This window comes from Monomorium pharaonis, unplaced genomic scaffold (assembly GCF_013373865.1).
Source record: "Monomorium pharaonis isolate MP-MQ-018 unplaced genomic scaffold, ASM1337386v2 scaffold_20, whole genome shotgun sequence".
Classification (NCBI taxonomy): domain Eukaryota; kingdom Metazoa; phylum Arthropoda; class Insecta; order Hymenoptera; family Formicidae; genus Monomorium; species Monomorium pharaonis.
This window is the reverse complement of record NW_023415472.1, coordinates 17130-41565: the sequence shown is the minus strand read 5'-3', so window position 1 is coordinate 41565 and position 24436 is coordinate 17130. Positions and strand designations below refer to the sequence as shown.

General features: G+C 32.8%; 1 protein-coding gene and 1 long non-coding RNA gene across 10 annotated transcripts; one reads left to right on the top strand and one right to left on the bottom strand.

Moving 5' to 3' along the window:
• Positions 1 to 5991: 5991 nt before the first annotated feature.
• On the top strand, positions 5992 to 9872 carry LOC118648128 (la-related protein 7-like). Its single transcript, XM_036294387.1, has 6 exons — positions 5992 to 6170; positions 6234 to 6380; positions 6525 to 6886; positions 7026 to 8570; positions 8677 to 8818; positions 9337 to 9872. Exons 2-6 carry the CDS (start codon positions 6260 to 6262, stop codon positions 9480 to 9482), a joined length of 2316 nt encoding a protein of 771 aa, XP_036150280.1. The 5' UTR covers positions 5992 to 6170; positions 6234 to 6259; the 3' UTR covers positions 9483 to 9872.
• On the bottom strand, positions 9617 to 12412 carry LOC105834502. 9 transcript variants are annotated; one of them, XR_003625801.2, is made up of 6 exons: positions 11775 to 12412; positions 11223 to 11407; positions 11096 to 11159; positions 10704 to 10764; positions 10465 to 10521; positions 9617 to 9903 (listed from the first exon to the last, which is right to left on the bottom strand). It is a non-coding gene; the product is annotated as an uncharacterized LOC105834502 (long non-coding RNA). The 9 variants fall into 9 exon arrangements; XR_001138896.3 differs by having other exon boundaries at positions 9617 to 9871; positions 11775 to 12410; XR_001138899.3 differs by having other exon boundaries at positions 9617 to 9871; positions 11834 to 12410.
• Between the last annotated feature and the right edge of the window lie 12024 nt (positions 12413 to 24436).

The window sequence follows — 24436 nt, the reverse complement described above, 5'->3', positions numbered from 1 at the left end:
AAAATATAAACACAGCAGAATACGAGAACTGTCGAAAATTGTCGCCAGATATCTAAAAACTATCCAGCACGACAATTAAAATTAATTTTCGTGCTGATTTCAGCCTCTTAAAATTGTGTACACAAGTTTAAACGTTAGAACTCTGTTTAAATATTATAGAAAAACACAGCAGAATACGAGAACTGCAAAGAATTGTCGCCAGATATCTAAAAACTATCCAGCACGACAATTAAAATTAATTTTCGTGCTGATTTCAGCCTCTTAAAATTGTGTACACAAGTTTAAACGTTAGAACTCTGTTTAAATATTATAGAAAAACACAGCAGAATACGAGAACTGCAAAGAATTGTCGCCAGATATCTAAAAACTATCCAGCACGACAATTAAAATTAATTTTCGTGCTGATTTCAGCCTCTTAAAATTGTGTAACAAGTTTTAAACGTTAGAACTCTGTTTAAATATTATAGAAAAACACAGCAGATACGAGAACTGTCGAAAGATTGTCGCCAGATATCTAAAAACTATCCAGCACGACAATTAAAATTAATTTTCGTGCTGATTTCAGCCTCTTAAAATTGTGTACACAAGTTTAAACGTTAGAACTCTGTTAAATATTATAGAAAAACACAGCAGAATACGAGAACTGCAAAGAATTGTCGCCAGATATCTAAAAACTATCCAGCACGACAATTAAAATTAATTTTCGTGCTGATTTCAGCCTCTTAAAATTGTGTACACAAGTTTAAACGTTAGAACTCTGTTTAAATATTATAGAAAAACACAGCAGAATACGAGAACTGCAAAGAATTGTCGCCAGATATCTAAAAACTATCCAGCACGACAATTAAAATTAATTTTCGTGCTGATTTCAGCCTCTTAAAATTGTGTACACAAGTTTAAACGTTAGAACTCTGTTTAAACATTATAGAAAAACACAGCAGAATACGAAAACTGTAAGAATTGTCGCCAGATATGCTAAAAACTATCCAGCACGACAATTAAATTTAATTTCGTGCTGATTTCAGCCTCTTAAAATTATGTACACAAGTTTAAACGTTAGAACTCTGTTTAAATATTATAGAAAAACACAGCAGAATACGAGAACTGCAAAGAATTGTCGCCAGATATCTAAAACTATCCAGCACGACAATTAAAATTAATTTTCGTGCTGATTTCAGCCTCTTAAAATTGTGTACACAAGTTTAAACGTTAGAACTCTGTTTAAATATTATAGAAAAACACAGCAGAATACGAGAACTGCAAAGAATTGTCGCCAGATATCTAAAAACTATCCAGCACGACAATTAAAATTAATTTTCGTGCTGATTTCAGCCTCTTAAAATTGTGTACACAAGTTTAAACGTTAGAACTCTGTTTAAATATTATAGAAAAACACAGCAGAATACGAGAACTGTCGAAAATTGTCGCCAGATATCTAAAAACTATCCAGCACGACAATTAAAATTAATTTTCGTGCTGATTTCAGCCTCTTAAAATTGTGTACACAAGTTTAAACGTTAGAACTCTGTTTAAATATTATAGAAAAACACAGCAGAATACGAGAACTGTCGAAAATTGTCGCCAGATATCTAAAAACTATCCAGCACGACAATTAAAATTAATTTTCGTGCTGATTTCAGCCTCTTAAAATTGTGTACACAAGTTTAAACGTTAGGAACTCTGTTTAAATATTATAGAAAAACACAGCAGAATACGAGAACTGTCGAGAATTGTCGCCAGATATCTAAAAACTATCCAGCACGACAATTAAAATTAATTTTCGTGCTGATTTCAGCCTTTTAAAATTATGTACACAAGTTTAAACGTTAGAACTCTGTTTAAACTATTATAGAAAAACACAGCAGAATACGAGAACTGCAAAGAATTGTCGCCAGATATCTAAAAACTATCCAGCACGACAATTAAAATTAATTTTCGTGCTGATTTCAGCCTCTTAAAATTGTGTACACAAGTTTAAACGTTAGAATTCTGTCTAAATATTATAGAAAAACACAGCAGAATACGAGAACTGTCGAAAATTGTCGCCAGATATCTAAAAACTATCCAGCACGACAATTAAAATTAATTTTCGTGCTGATTTCAGCCTCTTAAAATTGAGTACACAAGTTTAAACGTTGGAACTCTGTTTAAATATTATAGAAAAACACAGCAGAATACGAGAACTGTCGAGAATTGTCGCCAGATATGTAAAAACTATCCAGCACGACAATTAAAATTAATTTTCGTGCTGATTTCAGCCTTTTAAAATTATGTACACAAGTTTAAACGTTAGAACTATGTTTAAATATTATAGAAAAACACAGCAGAATACGAGAACTGTCGAGAATTGTCGCCAGATATGTAAAAACTATCCAGCACGACAATTAAAATTAATTTTCGTGCTGATTTCAGCCTTTTAAAATTATGTACACAAGTTTAAACGTTAAAACTCTGTTTAAACATTATAGAAAAACACAGCAGAATACGAGAACTGCAAAGAATTGTCGCCAGATATCTAAAAACTATCCAGCACGACAATTAAAATTAATTTTCGTGCTGATTTCAGCCTCTTAAAATTGTGTACACAAGTTTAAACGTTAGAACTCTGTCTAAATATTATAGAAAAAACACAGCAGAATACGAGAACTGTCGAAAATTGTCGCCAGATATCTAAAAACTATCCAGCACGACAATTAAAATTAATTTTCGTGCTGATTTCAGCCTCTTAAAATTGAGTACACAAGTTTAAACGTTGGAACTCTGTTTAAATATTATAGAAAAACACAGCAGAATACGAGAACTGTCGAGAATTGTCGCCAGATATGTAAAAACTATCCAGCACGACAATTAAAATTAATTTTCGTGCTGATTTCAGCCTTTTAAAATTATGTACACAAGTTTAAACGTTAGAACTATGTTTAAATATTATAGAAAAACACAGCAGAATACGAGAACTGCAAAGAATTGTCGCCAGATATCTAAAAAACTATCCAGCACGACAATTAAAATTAATTTTCGTGCTGATTTCAGCCTCTTAAAATTGTGTACACAAGTTTAAACGTTAGAACTCTGTCTAAATATTATAGAAAAACACAGCAGAATACGAGAACTGTCGAAAATTGTCGCCAGATATCTAAAAACTATCCAGCACGACAATTAAAATTAATTTTCGTGCTGATTTCAGCCTCTTAAAATTGTGTACACAAGTTTAAACGTTGGAACTCTGTTTAAATATTATAGAAAAACACAGCAGAATACGAGAACTGTCGAGAATTGTCGCCAGATATGTAAAAACTATCCAGCACGACAATTAAAATTAATTTTCGTGCTGATTTCAGCCTTTTAAAATTATGTACACAAGTTTAAACGTTAGAACTATGTTTAAATATTATAGAAAAACACAGCAGAATACGAGAACTGTCGAGAATTGTCGCCAGATATGTAAAAACTATCCAGCACGACAATTAAAATTAATTTTCGTGCTGATTTCAGCCTTTTAAAATTATGTACACAAGTTTAAACGTTAAAACTCTGTTTAAACATTATAGAAAAACACAGCAGAATACGAGAACTGCAAAGAATTGTCGCCAGATATCTAAAAACTATCCAGCACGACAATTAAAATTAATTTTCGTGCTGATTTCAGCCTCTTAAAATTGTGTACACAAGTTTAAACGTTAGAATTCTGTCTAAATATTATAGAAAAACACAGCAGAATACGAGAACTGTCGAAAATTGTCGCCAGATATCTAAAAACTATCCAGCACGACAATTAAAATTAATTTTCGTGCTGATTTCAGCCTCTTAAAATTGAGTACACAAGTTTAAACGTTGGAACTCTGTTTAAATATTATAGAAAAACACAGCAGAATACGAGAACTGTCGAGAATTGTCGCCAGATATGTAAAAACTATCCAGCACGACAATTAAAATTAATTTTCGTGCTGATTTCAGCCTTTTAAAATTATGTACACAAGTTTAAACGTTAGAACTATGTTTAAATATTATAGAAAAACACAGCAGAATACGAGAACTGCAAAGAATTGTCGCCAGATATCTAAAAACTATCCAGCACGACAATTAAAATTAATTTCGTGCTGATTTCAGCCTCTTAAAATTGTGTACACAAGTTTAAACGTTAGAACTCTGTCTAAATATTATAGAAAAACACAGCAGAATACGAGAACTGTCGAAAATTGTCGCCAGATATCTAAAAACTATCCAGCACGACAATTAAAATTAATTTTCGTGCTGATTTCAGCCTCTTAAAATTGTGTACACAAGTTTAAACGTTAGAACTCTGTCTAAATATTATAGAAAAACACAGCAGAATACGAGAACTGTCGAAAATTGTCGCCAGATATCTAAAAACTATCCAGCACGACAATTAAAATTAATTTTCGTGCTGATTTCAGCCTCTTAAAATTGTGTACACAAGTTTAAACGTTAGAACTCTGTTTAAATATTATAGAAAAACACAGCAGAATACGAGAACTGCAAAGAATTGTCGCCAGATATCTAAAAACTATCCAGCACGACAATTAAAATTAATTTTCGTGCTGATTTCAGCCTCTTAAAATTGTGTACACAAGTTTAAACGTTAGAACTCTGTCTAAATATTATAGAAAAACACAGCAGAATACGAGAACTGTCGAAAATTGTCGCCAGATATCTAAAAACTATCCAGCACGACAATTAAAATTAATTTTCGTGCTGATTTCAGCCTCTTAAAATTGTGTACACAAGTTTAAACGTTAGAACTCTGTTTAAATATTATAGAAAAACACAGCAGAATACGAGAACTGCAAAGAATTGTCGCCAGATATCTAAAAACTATCCAGCACGACAATTAAAATTAATTTTCGTGCTGATTTCAGCCTCTTAAAATTGTGTACACAAGTTTAAACGTTAGAACTCTGTCTAAATATTATAGAAAAACACAGCAGAATACGAGAACTGCAAAGAATTGTCGCCAGATATCTAAAAACTATCCAGCACGACAATTAAAATTAATTTTCGTGCTGATTTCAGCCTCTTAAAATTGTGTACACAAGTTTAAACGTTAGAACTCTGTTTAAATATTATAGAAAAACACAGCAGAATACGAGTACTGTCGAGAATTGTCGCCAGATATGTAAAAACTATCCAGCACGACAATTAAAATTAATTTTCGTGCTGATTTCTGTTTTTGTTTGATATTCAGTTAGAGACAAAGACAAAATTACTGCTGTGTTAATTTGGGTCTCTTAGGCGTAGTCTACAATAAAGACTTAAGCTTTAAGCTTAATAAAAAATTGACTAATCACAATTGAGTATTTTTATAAATATCGACTGTGATTGGTTAATTTCTTATGGTTTAAAGCTTGAATCTTCATTGTAGACTACGCCCTAGATCGGATCTACAATAGGTGTAGTAAACCTTAAACCATAAGGAACTAACTAATTATATTCGATTATTTTTCTCACATTTAATTATAATTGGTCAGTTTCTTATGGCATAAGGCTTACTACCTATTGTAGATCCGGCCTTACTGAAAAGCTTCCATTGTTTCTGCTTAAAGGCTGTATATTTATTGGTCATCACATCGCTTCTTGCCGCGCTGCACAAGCGATTCCACATCCATGCAGAAATCATAAGAACCGCCGCACAGCTTCTGCATAACGCATAGTGCATGACGCATAAGAGAATTAATCAATCAGAGTTGTCTATTTCCCTCCCTAGGATAGAAATAAAGACCTCTGATTGGTTAATTATACATTATACATTATACATTTTGTACTATGCAGAAGGCTGTGCGACGACCCTCTCAGCTTCTCTCTGATGAAACGTGGCCTGTTCTTTTTAGCTGCACTGATGCACTGGTGCAATAAGTTAAAGTGAGACAAATATGTTTTTTCTCATTCTAACTTGTTGCACCAGTGCAGCAGTGCAGCGAAAAAGAACAGACCAATGGTGTCTCGTGGTGTCTCGATCATGTAATTTTTCCCCTAGGGCGGAAACGTGAAAGTGAAAAATTTAAAGTTACTGTCTCTTTCTATTTAACATTAATAGAAAGAGATAGTTACATAAAACTTTTCACTTTTCACATTTCCGTTATAAAGAAAAAGTTACGTGATTGCTACCCAGCAGACCGTACAGACCATCCTGTGCCATCCTGTAAACGGCAAATGTAAAGAGAAGAGTTCAGTACCATTTTGAAATAACTTTTAAATTGAAACTATTTAACTTTCAGTGCGCACTAATTCTCCCAGTGAAAATATGAAGAAGGAAGCATTGCACCGATTACACGCATCGATACGAAAACAAATGGAGTTCTATTTCAGCGACTCTAATTTGAGCAAGGATCGTTTCCTATCAAAACTTTTGCAAGAGAATCCCTGTAAGTATTTCTTCCTTGTGTCTTTTGCCTATATTAATTATTTGAATGAATTTTTATTTAATGTATATAATAGTATAAAATCTTACATTTTAGTTTTTTTAAAAGATATCAAAATATCGATCGTAATTGTTCTTGGTCTTTTAGATGTGGATCTTGAAGTATTTACCAGGTGTAACAAGCTGAAAGAACTGACCACGGATGAGCATATGATCACCGCAAACAAGATAGCTAAGGCTCTGCAGGAGTCAACAATGTTGAAAGTATCCGAGGATGGTACAAAGGTCTGTCGAGTAACACCGATTCAGACAAAAGAGAATGTTGACCAGTGCACAATTTATGTACAAAACTTACCACCAGGAGCGGACCATGACTGGTTGATCTCTGCTTTTTCCAAATATGGAACTGTAGATTATGTTTCGATTCCACGTTACAAGAGCAATAACAAGATAAAGGGATTTGCATTTGTGGAATTTGATACACCTAGCCATGCTCAAAAATGCCTTAAGGTAAGAGGAGTCGTACTTGTTTGCCAAATATTATATATTGCTATATAATTGCTATATGAGAGATAATAGTTCTAACTTTCATAACTTGGTGATGTGTTACTTTAATGTATTACTTTTAGATTAATATTTTATTTTATAGACATTCCAAAAAAAAGGATATGTTTTGCCAACACATGCATCCCCCACTGAACTATTAAGTATATCAACATTTAAACAATCTAAAAGTGATATAATAATTGGAGTGTTGGTTGATGATTCAAAGGCTAAAAAAAAATTGAAAGAGAATGAAGAAGAAGCGTTCAATGAAGAAACAGACTCCAAAGATAATTTATGCAAAGTTATAGAAGATAATAATAGCAAACAAAGTAAAAAAAGAAAACATTCTTTGGAAAAATTGCATGTTGTAGATGAAAATGACATTAAAGTCAAAAAAGATAAAAAAGAAATTGCCACTCAAAATATAGTAGATCAGCAAGACAAAAAAGGAAAGGTACTCAAAGCTGAATTTGAAGTTAAGGTTAAGGATAATCCCTGTGATACCGAAATACATGTAACGGATAATGGTGATAAACGAAATTTTAAAAGGAAAAAGTATTCAGAAAAATTGTCTGTTAAAGACGAATATGACATTAAAATAAAGAAAGAAGAAGTACATAAAAGTACGACAAATCGGCGGAATAAAAAAGTACTAAAAAAAGACTCTGAAGGCAAGAAAAATATATATGACAATGAAATAAATGCAGCAGATGGCAATAAAGAAAATATAAAGGAAGAAAAATGTGTCCTGGAAAAATTACAAGTAGACGAAAGTGATACTAAAGCAAAAAAAAGAAAAAAAACTAAAGATGAAACTATAACAGATTGGCAAAGTGAAAAAGAACAAGTGCCAACAGAAGAACTCGAAGACAAGAATAATAATCATAGTAATGAAATAGATACGACAGATAATCGACAAAATCCAAAGAAAAGAAAAATTTCAGAAAAATCATATAGCAAAGATGAAAGAGACAAAGGAAATACAGAAAATCAAGAGAATAGTCGCAATAAAATTACAGAAAAAAAGAAAAGAAGACACACTGTAAATGACACAATCACTGTAGAAGACATTAGCGGAGAAGCAATAAAAGAAGAATGTCAAAAACCAGTGACGAGTTCAAATAAAAATAAAACAAAATTCGAACATTCGTTTAATGAGGATGAGAATATTGAGACAAATGTTTTATCACAAACTGTAAAACATTCTATAAGAGATTTCGGTACGAGTAGTAGTGATATTGAGGAAACTAATAAAAGAAAGAAGAAAAAGAATCGGAAAAAGAGAAATAAAATTTTGGACAATGATATTTACAGTAAGATAGGATTGCAAATAATGGCAAAATCAGATTGGAAGCATCTTCGAAACAAATATTTAGATTTCCAACGACATAAAATGTCACAATTGAAAAGGCATTTGAGAAAAGCTGAAGGAGAAAAAGGCGGGATTATGACAAAATGGTATCAGGAAGACTGGTCTGTAATACACATTATCCGTAAATCTGAACATGCATTGGATGAATTAATATGTGAAAATGATGGCGAGAAACCTAATAGGGAAGAAAAGTCTTATGGACGCGTTAATTATGCACCAGGAATTATAGTAAAAGTTGAAATGGATGAACCTTGCACAAATGTGCGAAGTTTTAAGATAATAGTGATGTCATTAAACAAAGAATTTTTGTCATAAATTAAATGTTACATCTTTAATCAGAACATTATAAATGTATGACATTATATTGAGAATTGAATTTTAGATGGAATTAAGAAACAATTCAGTGAAATATATAGATGTAACGACTGATTCTTGTGAAGCCTATGTAAGATTTGATACAGCAGAAGCTGCGCAGGCATTTACCCAGAAGAGCTACGAAGGAAAACACTTCATTGTTTTAGAAGGTATAAATATTTTATATACGTAATATCGATTTTTTAATGTCTTGCAACAATGTCCAATGTTCTCTACATATACCTGTAGTACACACATATACAGATATATGGAACATACAACATCTCTTCCAAATGGAAGCTTCCCTATTAGATAGAGAAGTTTTAAAAGACAAAATACTTTTAATGGCCCATCTGGCTTCCATTGAAGAGAAGGAGCATAAAAATTTTTTACAGAATCAAACTTGAGATCTTTAGTGTAACAGACTAGGAAGCCAATTTTTCAACTTGTACAAAAAAATTCTCACATATGAAATTAATCCTATGCATTCATCAATTGGTATATTTACTTTTAGGTCTCGAATTATATACTAATCGTTGAACGCACAGCGTTATTTTCGTGTTAGAGATTTTTTTATACGAGTTCAAGAATCAGTGCATTATTTGCTGCAACACTCATTCTTTTGATAAATATTTTTCGTATTGCAAATAACATATTCATTACTAACTTTATGTATCTTTTTTTTCAGGTGATGAAGAGAAAATATATTGGGAAAAAATATCGAAAGACAGGATGGAAAAATTGAGTAGAAAAGGAAGTCGACCAAAGAGTACTAAACTGCTAAAACGAGCAGAAAAAGAACTTGAAAAATGTACAAAGTTCGATCAGGATTGATTATTATATTTTTTATGGATATGTGCACGCACGCACGCGCGCCTTATGCCGTCAAATCCGTATAACACATAACACAACATATAAATAATGACACTTATTATACAATTAAAACCATTAAAGAAAATTTAGAAAAATTAACTTGTATAAAATTTAATCCCTTTGTCATTTACAAGATTGATCATTATAATTCATATTTTAAGGATTTATTCTAGTATACACATATTTTTAAATCTACCATCTTCCTCTGTCTCCTCCTCGACCTCCACCTGAACGATTAAATCTACCACCTCCGACTTTTGAAACCTCCATTATTGCCGCCTCTTCCTCTACTGAAAGATTCTCTTCTGCTACCTCTACCTTTTCTGCCTTCAGCACTTCTTTTCATGACCCTGCCAGGACCACCAACAAAATTGTTTGGTTTCTGTAAATAATTCTAAAAGCTATTTTTCTCGGAACTCATAAAAATTTGTAATTTTCTGTAAATATTTGAGTGTAGTTATATACTTTTCTAGAGAATATTAAAATTTTTTTTCAGATAAGTACAAAATTCTATAGTTTTCTATAGCTTAATATTGTCTGAAAAAGCTGCAGAATTTTATTTTTTACATTTTTAAAATATCCTAGCTAACCTTAAATATTCCTGAGACATTTCGTTTCAAATTTACGGGTAATGTGCGTTACAGACCAATCTTTCTGATACCATTTTGTCATAATCCCGCCTCTTTCTCCCTCAGCTTTTCTCAAATGCATTTTCAATTGTAACATTTTATGTCGTTACAAATCTAAATATTTGTTTCGAAGACGTTTCCAATCTGATTTTGCCATTATTTGCAATCCTATCTTACTGTAAATATTATTGCCCAAAATTTTATTTCTTTTTTTCCGTTTTTTTTTTCTTCTTTCTTTCATTAGTTTCCTCAATATCGCTGCTCCTCGTACCGAAATCTCTTGAATTAAGTACTGCAATGTAAATGCTACTTACCAAATAAATATCGCGATGTCATCCGCCCCGGAACCGATCCATGTCGATTGTCACGATCTGCAAATAAGAAAAGAACACACATCAATGATAGCGAAGGGATTAATTCCTCAATCGTGACGCGCGATTAACGCATTGAGTGTCGCGCAATCGCTTTCTCCGCTTGAACAAATATTAATTTAATAAATAATTTTACGTGTTCGACTGGATTATAACGTTAAATTGACATGTGTTACACTTACCAATTAAGTAATTTGCAATGCCATTCGTCCCGGAATCGATTCATTCTGCGTTCGTCGCATTCTGAAAGTGATACGCAAATTAAGATGACGTGAAACGACTTCGTTTCTTTCGCGCGATCAGCTTCAAGTGAGTGGCGCCGCGCTGCTCGGTACACCGAATCTTTTCGCAATATCATGCGAAGAGAATGGCTTAGCAGCACGATGTTACAAAAAGATTCGATACTGGCATCGCTGGGTACGCGTCCCTACATGTCGATTGTCCACACAAATAATCGATGATGCGACAACTGTCTTTTTGCGATATTGCAAGTATTGTCCAATATATGGAAAGTGCATAAACACAAAGTTAAGACTGAGAATTTAGCTCAAGTTACGATGCAGATTTGACTTACCAAGTAGATAGATATGGCGCGACATTTGCTTCCCGGCACCGGTCCATGTCAGAACTGCCTCGATCTACAAATCAAAAAAGAAAATGCAATTAAGATATGACGAAGAGATTGTTTCTCGCACAATCACCTTTGCGTATCACGATTGACATGTCGCTACGAATCGCGATCTTCGCTCGAACAAGTATATTGACAGATACGCGTTCAAACGAATTACAATTACGTATGATTGATATATATCACCAATTAAGAGATTCGCGATGCCATATTTGCTCCGGTCCCGGTCCATCCTGCGTCCGTTGCGTTCTGAAAGTGCTATACAAAAGATGGAGTAAAATGGCTTTGTCTCTCTCTCGCGCGGTTAACTTTACGCATCAAGAATTACACAGCGTTTAAAGGGCCATCTACAATGGAGAGTTGTAGGCCGTAGCAGTAGTCGTAGACAATATTTTCATTACGTACTGTTTTACTGATTACGGCCTACAACAGACATTGAGCCAATTCAGTGGGTGCTTACAATGAGCGTTTAGGTGTTCGGGGTTAGTTTTTAGTCACCTCTCTATGATAGCCGGCTTGTATATTATTGTTACGTCGTTTATATTATTGACAGCATGGTCGTAGATTTAGCGTTGTTACGACTAAAACACTCCATTGTAGATGGCCCTTTATGCAAAACACATACAAAGAAGCTCGATCTTGATTCTTGAGTCTTCAGCATGCTGTTATTTTCATTTCACTCACTTCTTTTACTGTCCCATGCTAATAATGGCTACGTTCAGAAAACACAACCCCGATAGCCAGATGACCGCACTGTGATGGCGCTGTGATTGCACGTGTTGCAGCATGGCGTGACGGCACGTGAAGTCCGGGTACCGCACTCTTGTGATGTCACGGTGGATTGCACGCCGTGCAATCACGGAGTGCACACACGGTGTTGTCACGAAATGCTGTCCCTGTGATAGCAGCGTGTTGGCACAGTGCGGTTACTTATATAGTTAATAACCTAAAATTCAGGTCGAATTATGTTTATAGGTTATGATTAGGTTAGAAAATTTTAATTTTATTTATTTTGTAAAATTAAACATTTTTTATTTATAATTACATGTTTGATTAATATAATTTATATTAATATGATTGAACACAATATATCCTCTTCCTCCAATGTATAAAAATTCTCTTCAGAGATCTTCCAAATCATCTAGGAATTTGAAATCTGTTTCTGTAAAGAGAAAACAATCATATATAATAAGAACTGTCGAGAATTGTCGCCAGATATCTAAAAACTATCCAGCACGACAATTAAAATTAATTTTCGTGCTGATTTCAGCCCCTTAAAATTGTGTACACAAGTTTAAACGTTGGAACTCTGTTTAAATATTATAGAAAAACACAGCAGAATACGAGAACTGTCGAGAATTGTCGCCAGATATGTAAAAACTATCCAGCACGACAATTAAATTTTAGTTTCGTGCTGATTTCAGCCTTTCAAAATTATGTACACAAGTTTAAACGTTAGAACTCTGTTTAAATATTATAGAAAAACACAGCAAAATACGAGAACTGTCGAGAATTGTCGCCAGATATCTAAAAACTATCCAGCACGACAATTAAAATTAATTTTCGTGCTGATTTCAGCCTCTTAAAATTGAGTACACAAGTTTAAACGATAGAACTCTGTTTAAATATTATAGAAAAACACAGCAATATACGAGAACTGCAAAGAATTGTCGCCAGATATCTAAAAACTATCCAGCACGACAATTAAAATTAATTTTCGTGCTGATTTCAGCCTCTTAAAATTGTGTACACAAGTTTAAACGTTAGAACTCTGTTTAAATATTATAGAAAAACACAGCAGAATACGAGAACTGCAAAGAATTGTCGCCAGATATGTAAAAACTATCCAGCACGACAATTAAAATTAATTTTCGTGCTGATTTCAGCCTCTTAAAATTGAGTACACAAGTTTAAACGATAGAACTCTGTTTAAATATTATAGAAAAACACAGCAATATACGAGAACTGTCGAAAAATGTCGCCAGATATCTAAAAACTATCCAGCACGACAATTAAAATTAATTTTCGTGCTGATTTCAGCCTCTTAAAATTGTGTACACAAGTTTAAACGATAGAACTCTGTTTAAATATTATAGAAAAACACAGCAGAATACGAGAACTGCAAAGAATTGTCGCCAGATATCTAAAAACTATCCAGCACGACAATTAAAATTAATTTTCGGGCTGATTTCAGCCTCTAAAAATTGTGTACACAAGTTTAAACGTTAGAACTCTGTTTAAATATTATAGAAAAACACAGCAGAATACGAGAACTGCAGAGAATTGTCGCCAGATATGTAAAAACTATCCAGCACGACAATTAAATTTTAGTTTCGTGCTGATTTCAGCCTTTCAAAATTATGTACACAAGTTTAAACGTTAGAACTCTGTTTAAATATTATAGAAAAACACAGCAGAATACGAGAACTGTCGAAAATTGTCGCCAAATATGTAAAAACTATCCAGCACGACAATTAAAATTAATTTTCGTGCTGATTTCAGCCTTTTAAAATTATGTACACAAGTTTAAACGTTAGAACTCTGTTTAAATATTATAAAAAAACACAGCAGAATACGAGAACAATCGAGAATTGTCGCCAGATATGTAAAAACTATCCAGCACGACAATTAAAATTAATTTTCGTGCTGATTTCAGCCTTTTAAAATTATGTACACAAGTTTAAACGTTAGAACTCTGTTTAAACATTATAGAAAAACACAGCAGAATACGAAAACTGTAAAGAATTGTCGCCAGATATGTAAAAACTATCCAGCACGACAATTAAATTTTAATTTCGTGCTGATTTCAGCCTTTTAAAATTATGTACACAAGTTTAAACGTTAGAACTCTGTTTAAATATTATAGAAAAACACAGCAGAATACGAGAACTGTCGAGAATTGTCGCCAAATATGTAAAAACTATCCAGCACGACAATTAAAATTAATTTTCGTGCTGATTTCAGCCTCTTAAAATTGTGTACACAAGTTTAAACGTTAGAACTCTGTTTAAATATTATAGAAAAACACAGCAGAATACGAGAACTGTCGAGAATTGTCGCCAGATATCTAAAAACTATCCAGCACGACAATTAAAATTAATTTTCGTGCTGATTTCAGCCTCTTAAAATTGTGTACACAAGTTTAAACGTTAGAACTCTGTTTAAATATTATAGAAAAACACAGCAGAATACGAGAACTGTCGAGAATTGTCGCCAGATACGTAAAAACTATCCAGCACGACAATTAAATTTTAGTTTCGTGCTGATTTCAGCCACTTAAAATTGTGTACACAAGTTTAAACGTTAGAACTCTGTTTAAATATTATAGAAAAACACAGCAGAATACGAGAACTGCAAAGAATTGTCGCCAGATATCTAAAAACTATCCAGCACGACAATTAAAATTAATTTTCGTGCTCATTTCAGCCTCTTAAAATTGTGTACACAAGTTTAAACGTTAGAACTCTGTTTAAATATTATAGAAAAACACAGCAGAATACGAGAACTGCAAAGAATTGTCGCCAGATATCTAAAAACTATCCAGCACGACAATTAAAATTAATTTTCGTGCTGATTTCAGCCTCTTAAAATTGTGTACACAAGTTTAAACGTTGGAACTCTGTTTAAATATTATAGAAAAACACAGCAGAATACGAGAACTGTCGAGAATTGTCGCCAGATATGTAAAAACTATCCAGCACGACAATTAAATTTTAATTTCGTGCTGATTTCAGCCTTTTAAAATTATGTACACAAGTTTAAACGTTAGAACTCTGTTTAAATATTATAGAAAAACACAGCAGAATACGAGAACTGCAAAGAATTGTCGCCAGATATCTAAAAACTATCCAGCACGACAATTAAAATTAATTTTCGTGCTGATTTCAGCCTCTTAAAATTGTGTACACAAGTTTAAACGATAGAACTCTGTTTATATATTATAGAAAAACACAGCAGAATACGAGAACTGTCGAAAAATGTCGCCAGATATCTAAAAACTATCCAGCACGACAATTAAAATTAATTTTCGTGCTGATTTCAGCCTCTTAAAATTGTGTACACAAGTTTAAACGTTAGAACACTGTTTAAATATTATAGAAAAACACAGCAGAATACGAGAACTGCAAAGAATTGTCGCCAGATATCTAAAAACTATCCAGCACGACAATTAAAATTAATTTTCGTGCTGATTTCAGCCTCTTAAAATTGTGTACACAAGTTTAAACGTTGGAACTCTGTTTAAATATTATAGAAAACACAGCAGAATACGAGAACTGTCGAGAATTGTCGCCAGATATGTAAAAACTATCCAGCACGACAATTAAATTTTAATTTCGTGCTGATTTCAGCCTTTTAAAATTATGTACACAAGTTTAAACGTTAGAACTCTGTTTAAATATTATAGAAAAACACAGCAGAATACGAGAACTGCAAAGAATTGTCGCCAGATATCTAAAAACTATCCAGCACGACAATTAAAATTAATTTTCGTGCTGATTTCAGCTTCTTAAAATTGTGTACACAAGTTTAAACGATAGAACTCTGTTTATATATTATAGAAAAACACAGCAGAATACGAGAACTGTCGAAAAATGTCGCCAGATATCTAAAAACTATCCAGCACGACAATTAAAATTAATTTTCGTGCTGATTTCAGCCTCTTAAAATTGTGTACACAAGTTTAAACGTTAGAACACTGTTTAAATATTATTGAAAAACACAGCAGAATACGAGAACTGCAAAGAATTGTCGCCAGATATCTAAAAACTATCCAGCACGACAATTAAAATTAATTTTCGTGCTGATTTCAGCCTCTTAAAATTGTGTACACAAGTTTAAACGTTAGAACTCTGTCTAAATATTATAGAAAAACACAGCAGAATACGAGAACTGTCGAAAATTGTCGCCAGATATCTAAAAACTATCCAGCACGACAATTAAAATTAATTTTCGTGCTGATTTCAGCCTTCTTAAAATTGTGTACACAAGTTTAAACGATAGAACTCTGTTTATATATTATAGAAAAACACAGCAGAATACGAGAACTGTCGAAAAATTGTCGCCAGATATCTAAAAACTATCCAGCACGACAATTAAAATTAATTTTCGTGCTGATTTCAGCCTCTTAAAATTGTGTACACAAGTTTAAACGTTAGAACTCTGTTTAAATATTATAGAAAAACACAGCAGAATACGAGAACTGCAAGAATTGTCGCCAGATATCTAAAAACTATCCAGCACGACAATTAAAATTAATTTTCGTGCTGATTTCAGCCTCTTAAAATTGTGTACACAAGTTTAAACGTTAGAACTCTGTTTAAATATTATAGAAAAACACAGCAGAATACGAGAACTGTCGAAGAATTGTCGCCAGATATCTAAAAACTATCCAGCACGACAATTAAATTAATTTTCGTGCTGATTTCAGCCTCTTAAAATATGTGTACACAAGTTTAAACGTTAGAACTCTGTTTAAATATTATAGAAAAACACAGCAGAATACGAGAACTGTCGAAGAATTGTCGCCAGATATCTAAAAACTATCCAGCACGACAATTAAAATTAATTTTCGTGCTGATTTCAGCCTCTTAAAATTGTGTACACAAGTTTAAACGTTAGAACTCTGTCTAAATATTATAGAAAAACACAGCAGAATACGAGAACTGTCGAAGAATTGTCGCCAGATATCTAAAAACTATCCAGCACGACAATTAAAATTAATTTTCGTGCTGATTTCAGCCTCTTAAAATTGTGTACACAAGTTTAAACGTTAGAACTCTGTTTAAATATTATAGAAAAAACACAGCAGAATACGAGAACTGTCGAGAATTGTCGCCAGATATCTAAAAACTATCCAGCACGACAATTAAAATTAATTTTCGTGCTGATTTCAGCCTCTTAAAATTATGTACACAAGTTTAAACGTTAGAACTCTGTTTAAACATTATAGAAAAACACAGCAGAATACGAGAACTGCAAAGAATTGTCGCCAGATATCTAAAAACTATCCAGCACGACAATTAAAATTAATTTTCGTGCTGATTTCAGCCTCTTAAAATTGTGTACACAAGTTTAAACGTTAGAACTCTGTTTAAATATTATAGAAAAACACAGCAGAATACGAGAACTGTCGAAAGAATTGTCGCCAGATATCTAAAAAACTATCCAGCACGACAATTAAAATTAATTTTCGTGCTGATTTCAGCCTCTTAAAATTGTGTACACAAGTTTAAACGTTAGAACTCTGTTTAAATATTATAGAAAAACACAGCAGAATACGAGAACTGTCGAAAATTGTCGCCAGATATCTAAAAACTATCCAGCACGACAATTAAAATTAATTTTCGTGCTGATTTCAGCCTCTTAAAATTGTGTACACAAGTTTAAACGTTAGAACTCTGTTTAAATATTATAGAAAAACACAGCAGAATACGAGAACTGTCGAAGAATTGTCGCCAGATATCTAAAAACTATCCAGCACGACAATTAAAATTAATTTTCGTGCTGATTTCAGCCTCTTAAAATTGTGTACACAAGTTTAAACGTTAGAACTCTGTTTAAATATTATAGAAAAACACAGCAGAATACGAGAACTGTCGAAGAATTGTCGCCAGATATCTAAAAACTATCCAGCACGACAATTAAAATTAATTTTCGTGCTGATTTCAGCCTCTTAAAATTGTGTACACAAGTTTAAACGTTAGAACTCTGTTTAAATATTATAGAAAAACACAGCAGAATACGAGAACTGTCGAAAATTGTCGCCAGATATCTAAAAACTATCCAGCACGACAATTAAAATTAATTTTCGTGCTGATTTCAGCCTCTTAAAATTGTGTACACAAGTTTAAACGTTAGAACTCTGTCTAAATATTATAGAAAAACACAGCAGAATACGAGAACTGTCGAAGAATTGTCGCCAGATATCTAAAAACTATCCAGCACGACAATTAAAATTAATTTTCGTGCTGATTTCAGCCTCTTAAAATTGTGTACACAAGTTTAAACGTTAGAACTCTGTCTAAATATTATAGAAAAACACAGCAGAATACGAGAACTGTCGAAGAATTGTCGCCAGATATCTAAAAACTATCCAGCACGACAATTAAAATTAATTTTCGTGCTGATTTCAGCCTCTTAAAATTGTGTACACAAGTTTAAACGTTAGAACTCTGTCTAAATATTATAGAAAAACACAGCAGAATACGAGAACTGTCGAAGAATTGTCGCCAGATATGCTAAAAACTATCCAGCACGACAATTAAAATTAATTTTCGTGCTGATTTCAGCCTCTTAAAATTGTGTACACAAGTTTTAAACGTTAGAACTCTGTTTAAATATTATAGAAAAACACAGCAGAATACGAGAACTGTCGAAGAATTGTCGCCAGATATCTAAAAACTATCCAGCACGACAATTAAAATTAATTTTCGTGCTGATTTTCAGCCTCTTAAAATTGTGTACACAAGTTTAAACGTTAGAACTCTGTTTAAATATTATAGAAAAACACAGCAGAATACGAGAACTGTCGAAGAATTGTCGCCAGATATCTAAAAACTATCCAGCACGACAATTAAAATTAATTTTCGTGCTGATTTCAGCCTCTTAAAATTGTGTACACAAGTTTAGAACGTTAGAACTCTGTTTAAATATTATAGAAAAACACAGCAGAATACGAGAACTGTCGAAGAATTGTCGCCAGATATCTAAAAACTATCCAGCACGACAATTAAAATTAATTTTCGTGCTGATTTCAGCCTCTTAAAATTGTGTACACAAGTTTAAACGTTAGAACTCTGTTTAAACATTATAGAAAAAACACATGCAGAATACGAGAACTGTCGAGAATTGTCGCCAGATATCTAAAAACTATCCAGCACGACAATTAAAATTAATTTTCGTGCTGATTTCAGCTCTTAAAATTGTGTACACAAGTTTAAACGTTAGAACTCTGTTTAAATATTATAGAAAAAACACATGCAGAATACGAGAACTGCAAAGAATTGTCGCCAGATATCTAAAAACTATCCAGCACGACAATTAAAATTAATTTTCGTGCTGATTTCAGCCTCTTAAAATTGTGTACACAAGTTTAGAACGTTAGAACTCTGTTTAAACATTATAGAAAAAACACATGCAGAATACGAGAACTGTCGAAGAATTGTCGCCAGATATCTAAAAACTATCCAGCACGACAATTAAAATTTAATTTTCGTGCTGATTTCAGCTCTTAAAATTGGTACACAAGTTAAACGTTAGAACTCTGTTAAATATTATAGAAAAACACAGCAGAATACGAGAACTGCGAAAATTGTCGCCAGATATCTAAAAACTATCCAGCACGACAATTAAAATTAATTTTCGTGCTGATTTCAGCCTCTTAAAATTGAGTACACAAGTTTAAACGTTGGAACTCTGTTTAAATATTATAGAAAAACACAGCAGCAGAATACGAGAACTGTCGAGAATTGTCGCCAGATATGTAAAAACTATCCAGCACGACAATTAAAATTAATTTTCGTGCTGATTTCAGCCTTTTAAAATTGTGTACACAAGTTTAAACGTTAGAACTATGTTTAAATATTATAGAAAAACACAGCAGAATACGAGAACTGCAAAGAATTGTCGCCAGATATCTAAAAACTATCCAGCACGACAAATTAAAATTAATTTTCGTGCTGATTTCAGCCTCTTAAAATTGTGTACACAGTTAGTTTTAAAGTGGAACTCTGTTTAAATATTATAGAAAAACACAGCAGAATACGAGAACTGTCGAAAATTGTCGCCAGATATCTAAAAACTATCCAGCACGACAATTAAAATTAATTTTCGTGCTGATTTCAGCCTCTTAAAATTGTGTACTACAAGTTAGAACGTTAGAACTCTGTTTAAACATTAAGAAAAAACAATGCAGAATACGAGAACTGTCGAAGAATTGTCGCCAGATATCTAAAAACTATCCAGCACGACAATTAAAATTAATTTTCGTGCTGATTTCAGCCTCTTAAAATTGTGTACACAAGTTAAAACGTTAGAACTCTGTTTAAACATTAAGAAAAAACAATGCAGAATACGAGAACTGTCAAGAATTGTCGCCAGATATCTAAAAACTATCCAGCACGACAATTAAAATTAATTTTCGTGCTGATTTCAGCCTCTTAAAATTGTGTACACAAGTTAGAACGTTAGAACTCTGTTTAAACATTAAGAAAAAACAATGCAGAATACGAGAACTGTCGAGAATTGTCGCCAGATATCTAAAAACTATCCAGCACGACAATTAAAATTAATTTTCGTGCTGATTTCAGCCTCTTAAAATTGTGTACACAAGTTAGAACGTTAGAACTCTGTTTAAACATTATAGAAAAAACCATGCAGAATACGAGAACTGCTAAGAATTGTCGCCAGATATCTAAAAACTATCCAGCACGACAATTAAAATTAATTTTCGTGCTGATTTCAGCCTCTTAAAATTGTGTACACAAGTTAAACGTTAGAACTCTGTTTAAACATTATAGAAAAAACACATGCAGAATACGAGAACTGCTAAGAATTGTCGCCAGATATCTAAAAACTATCCAGCACGACAATTAAAATTATTTTCGTGCTGATTTCAGCCTCTTAAAATTGTGTACACAAGTTTAAACGTTAGAACTCTGTTTAAACTATTATAGAAAAACACAGCAGAATACGAGAACTGTCGAAGAATTGTCGCCAGATATCTAAAAACTATCCAGCACGACAATTAAAATTAATTTTCGTGCTGATTTCAGCCTCTTAAAATTGTGTACACAAGTTAGAACGTTAGAACTCTGTTTAAACATTATAGAAAAACACAATGCAGAATACGAGAACTGTAAAGAATTGTCGCCAGATATCGTAAAAACTATCCAGCACGACAATTAAAATTAATTTTCGTGCTGATTTCAGCCTCTTAAAATTGTGTACACAAGTTAGAACGTTAGAACTCTGTTTAAATATTATAGAAAAACACATGCAGAATACGAGAACTGTCGAAAATTGTCGCCAGATATCTAAAAACTATCCAGCACGACAATTAAAATTAATTTTCGTGCTGATTTCAGCCTCTTAAAATTGTGTACACAAGTTTAAACGTTAGAACTCTGTTTAAACATTATAGAAAAACACAGCAGAATACGAGAACTGCAAGAATTGTCGCCAGATATCTAAAAAACTATCCAGCACGACAATTAAAATTAATTTTCGTGCTGATTTCAGCCTCTTAAAATTGTGTACACAAGTTTAGAACGTTAGAACTCTGTTTAAACATTAAGAAAAAAACAATGCAGAATACGAGAACTGTCGAGAATTGTCGCCAGATATCTAAAAACTATCCAGCACGACAATTAAAATTAATTTTCGTGCTGATTTCAGCCTCTTAAAATTGTGTACACAAGTTAGAACGTTAGAACTCTGTTTAAACATTAAGAAAAAACAATGCAGAATACGAGAACTGTGGAGAATGTCGCAAGATATTGTAAAAACTATCCAGCACGACAATTAAAATAATTTTCGTGCTGATTTCAGCTCTTAAAATTGTGTACACAAGTTAGAACGTTAGAACTCTGTTTAAAACATTAAGAAAAACAATTGCAGAATACGAGAACTGTCGAGAATTGTCGCCAGATATCTAAAAAACTATCCAGCACGACAATTAAAATTAATTTTCGTGCTGATTTCAAGCTCTTAAAATTGTGTACACAAGTATGCAACGTTAGAACTCTGTTTAAACATTAAGGAAAAAAACAGCAGAATACGAGAACTGCTAGAGAATTGTCGCCAGATATCTAAAAACTATCCAGCACGACAATTAAAATTAATTTTCGTGCTGATTTCAGCCTCTTAAAATGTGTACACAAGTTTAGAACGTGAGAACTCTGTTCTAAACTATTAAGAAAAACACATGCAGAATACGAGAACTGGTCGAAAATGTCGCCAGATATCTAAAAACTATCCAGCACGACAATTAAAATTAATTTTCGTGCTGATTTCAGCCTCTTAAAATTGATGTACCACAAGTTAAACGTTAGGAACTCTGTTTAACATTATAGAAAAAACACATGCAGAATACGAGAACTGTCGAGAATTGTCGCCAGATATGTAAAAACTATCCAGCACGACAATTAAAATTAATTTTCGTGCTGATTTCAGCCTTATTAAAATTAGTGTACACAAGTTAGAAACGTTAGAACTCTGTTTAAACATTATAGAAAAACACATGCAGAATACGAGAACTGTCGAGAATTGTCGCCAGATATGTAAAAACTATTCCGCACGACAATTAAAATTAATTTTCGTGCTGATTTCAGCCTTTTTAAACTTATTGTAAACAAGTTTAACGTTAAAACTCTGTTTAACATTATAGAAAAACACAGCAGAATACGAAGAACTGCAACGAACTTGTCGCCCAGATATCTAAAAACTATCCAGCACCGACAATTAAACTAATTTTTCGGTGCTGATGTCCAGCCTCTTAAAAATTGGGTACACAAGTTGAAACGTTTTAGAATTTCTGTCTAAATTATTATAGATAAAAACACAGCAGAATACGAGAACTGTCGACAAATTGTCGCAGATATCTAAAAAAATCCAGCACGACAATTAAAATTAATTTTCGTGCTGATTTCAGCCTCTTAAAATTGAGTACACAAGTTTAAACGTTGGAACTCTGTTTAAATATTATAGAAAAACACAGCAGAATACGAGAACTGTCGAGAATTGTCGCCAGATATGTAAAAACTATCCAGCACGACAATTAAAATTAATTTTCGTGCTGCATTTCAGCCTTTTAAAATTGTGTACACAAGTTAAACGTTAGAACTCTGTTTAAACATTAAGAAAAAACAAGCAGAATACGAGAACTGTCGAGAGAATTGTCGCCAGATATCTAAAAACATCCAGCACGACAATAAAAATTAATTTTCGGCTGATTTCAGCCTCTTAAAATTGTGTACACAAGTTAAAACGTATAGACTCTGTTTAAACATTTAAGAAAAACACATGCAGAATACGAGAACTGTCGAGAATTGTCGCCAGATATCTAAAAAACTATCCAGCACGACAATTAAAATTAATTTTCGTGCTGATTTCAGCCTCTTAAAATTGTGTTACACAAGTTTAACGTTAGAACTCTGTTTAAACATATAGAAAAACACATGCAGAATACGAGAACTGTCGAGAATTGTCGCCAGATATCTAAAACCTATCCAGCACGACAATTAAAAATAATTTTCGTGCTGATTTCAGCCTCTTAAAATTGTGTACACAAGTTAGAACAGTTAGAACTCTGTTTAAACATTAAGAAAAAACAATGCAGAATACGAGAACTGTCGAGAATTGTCGCCAGATATCTAAAAACTATCCAGCACGACAATTAAAATTAATTTTCGTGCTGATTTCAGCCTCTTAAAATTGTGTACACAAGTTAAAACGTAGAACTCTGTTTAAACATAAGAAAAAACAAATGCAGAATACGAGAACTGTCGAGAATGTCGCCAGATATCTAAAAAACTATCCAGCACGACAATTACAATTCATTTTCGTGCTGATTTCAGCCTCTTAAAATTGTGTACACAAGTTTAAACGTTAGAACTCGTTTAAACATTAAGAAAAAACAATGCAGAATACGAGAACTGTCAGAGAATGTCGCCAGATATCTAAAAACTATCCAGCACGACAATTAAAATTAATTTTCGTGCTGATTTCAGCCTCTTTAAAATTGTGTACACAAGTTAGAAACGTTAGAACTCTGTTTAAATATTAGAAAAACACAGCAGCAGAATACGAGAACTGCAAAGAATTGTCGCCACAGATATCTAAAAACTATCCAGCACGACAATAAAATTAATTTTCGTGCTGATTCCAGCCTCTTAAATTGTGTACACAAGTTTAAACGTTAGAACTCTGTTTAAATATTATAGAAAAACACAGCAGAATACGAGTACTGTCGAGAATTGTCGCCAGATATGTAAAACTATCCAGCACGACAATTAAAATTAATTTTCGTGCTGATTTCTGTTTTGTTTGATATTCAGTTAGAGACAAAGACAAAATTACTGCTGTGTTAATTTGGGTCTCTTAGGCGTAGTCTACAATAAAGACTTAAGCTTTAGCTTAATAAAAAATTGACTAATCACAATTGAGTATTTTTATAAATATCGACTGTGATTGGTTATTTCTTATGGTTAAAGCTTGAATCTTCATTGTAGACTACGCCCTAGATCGGATCTACAAAGGTGTAGTAAACCTTAAACCATAAGGAACTAA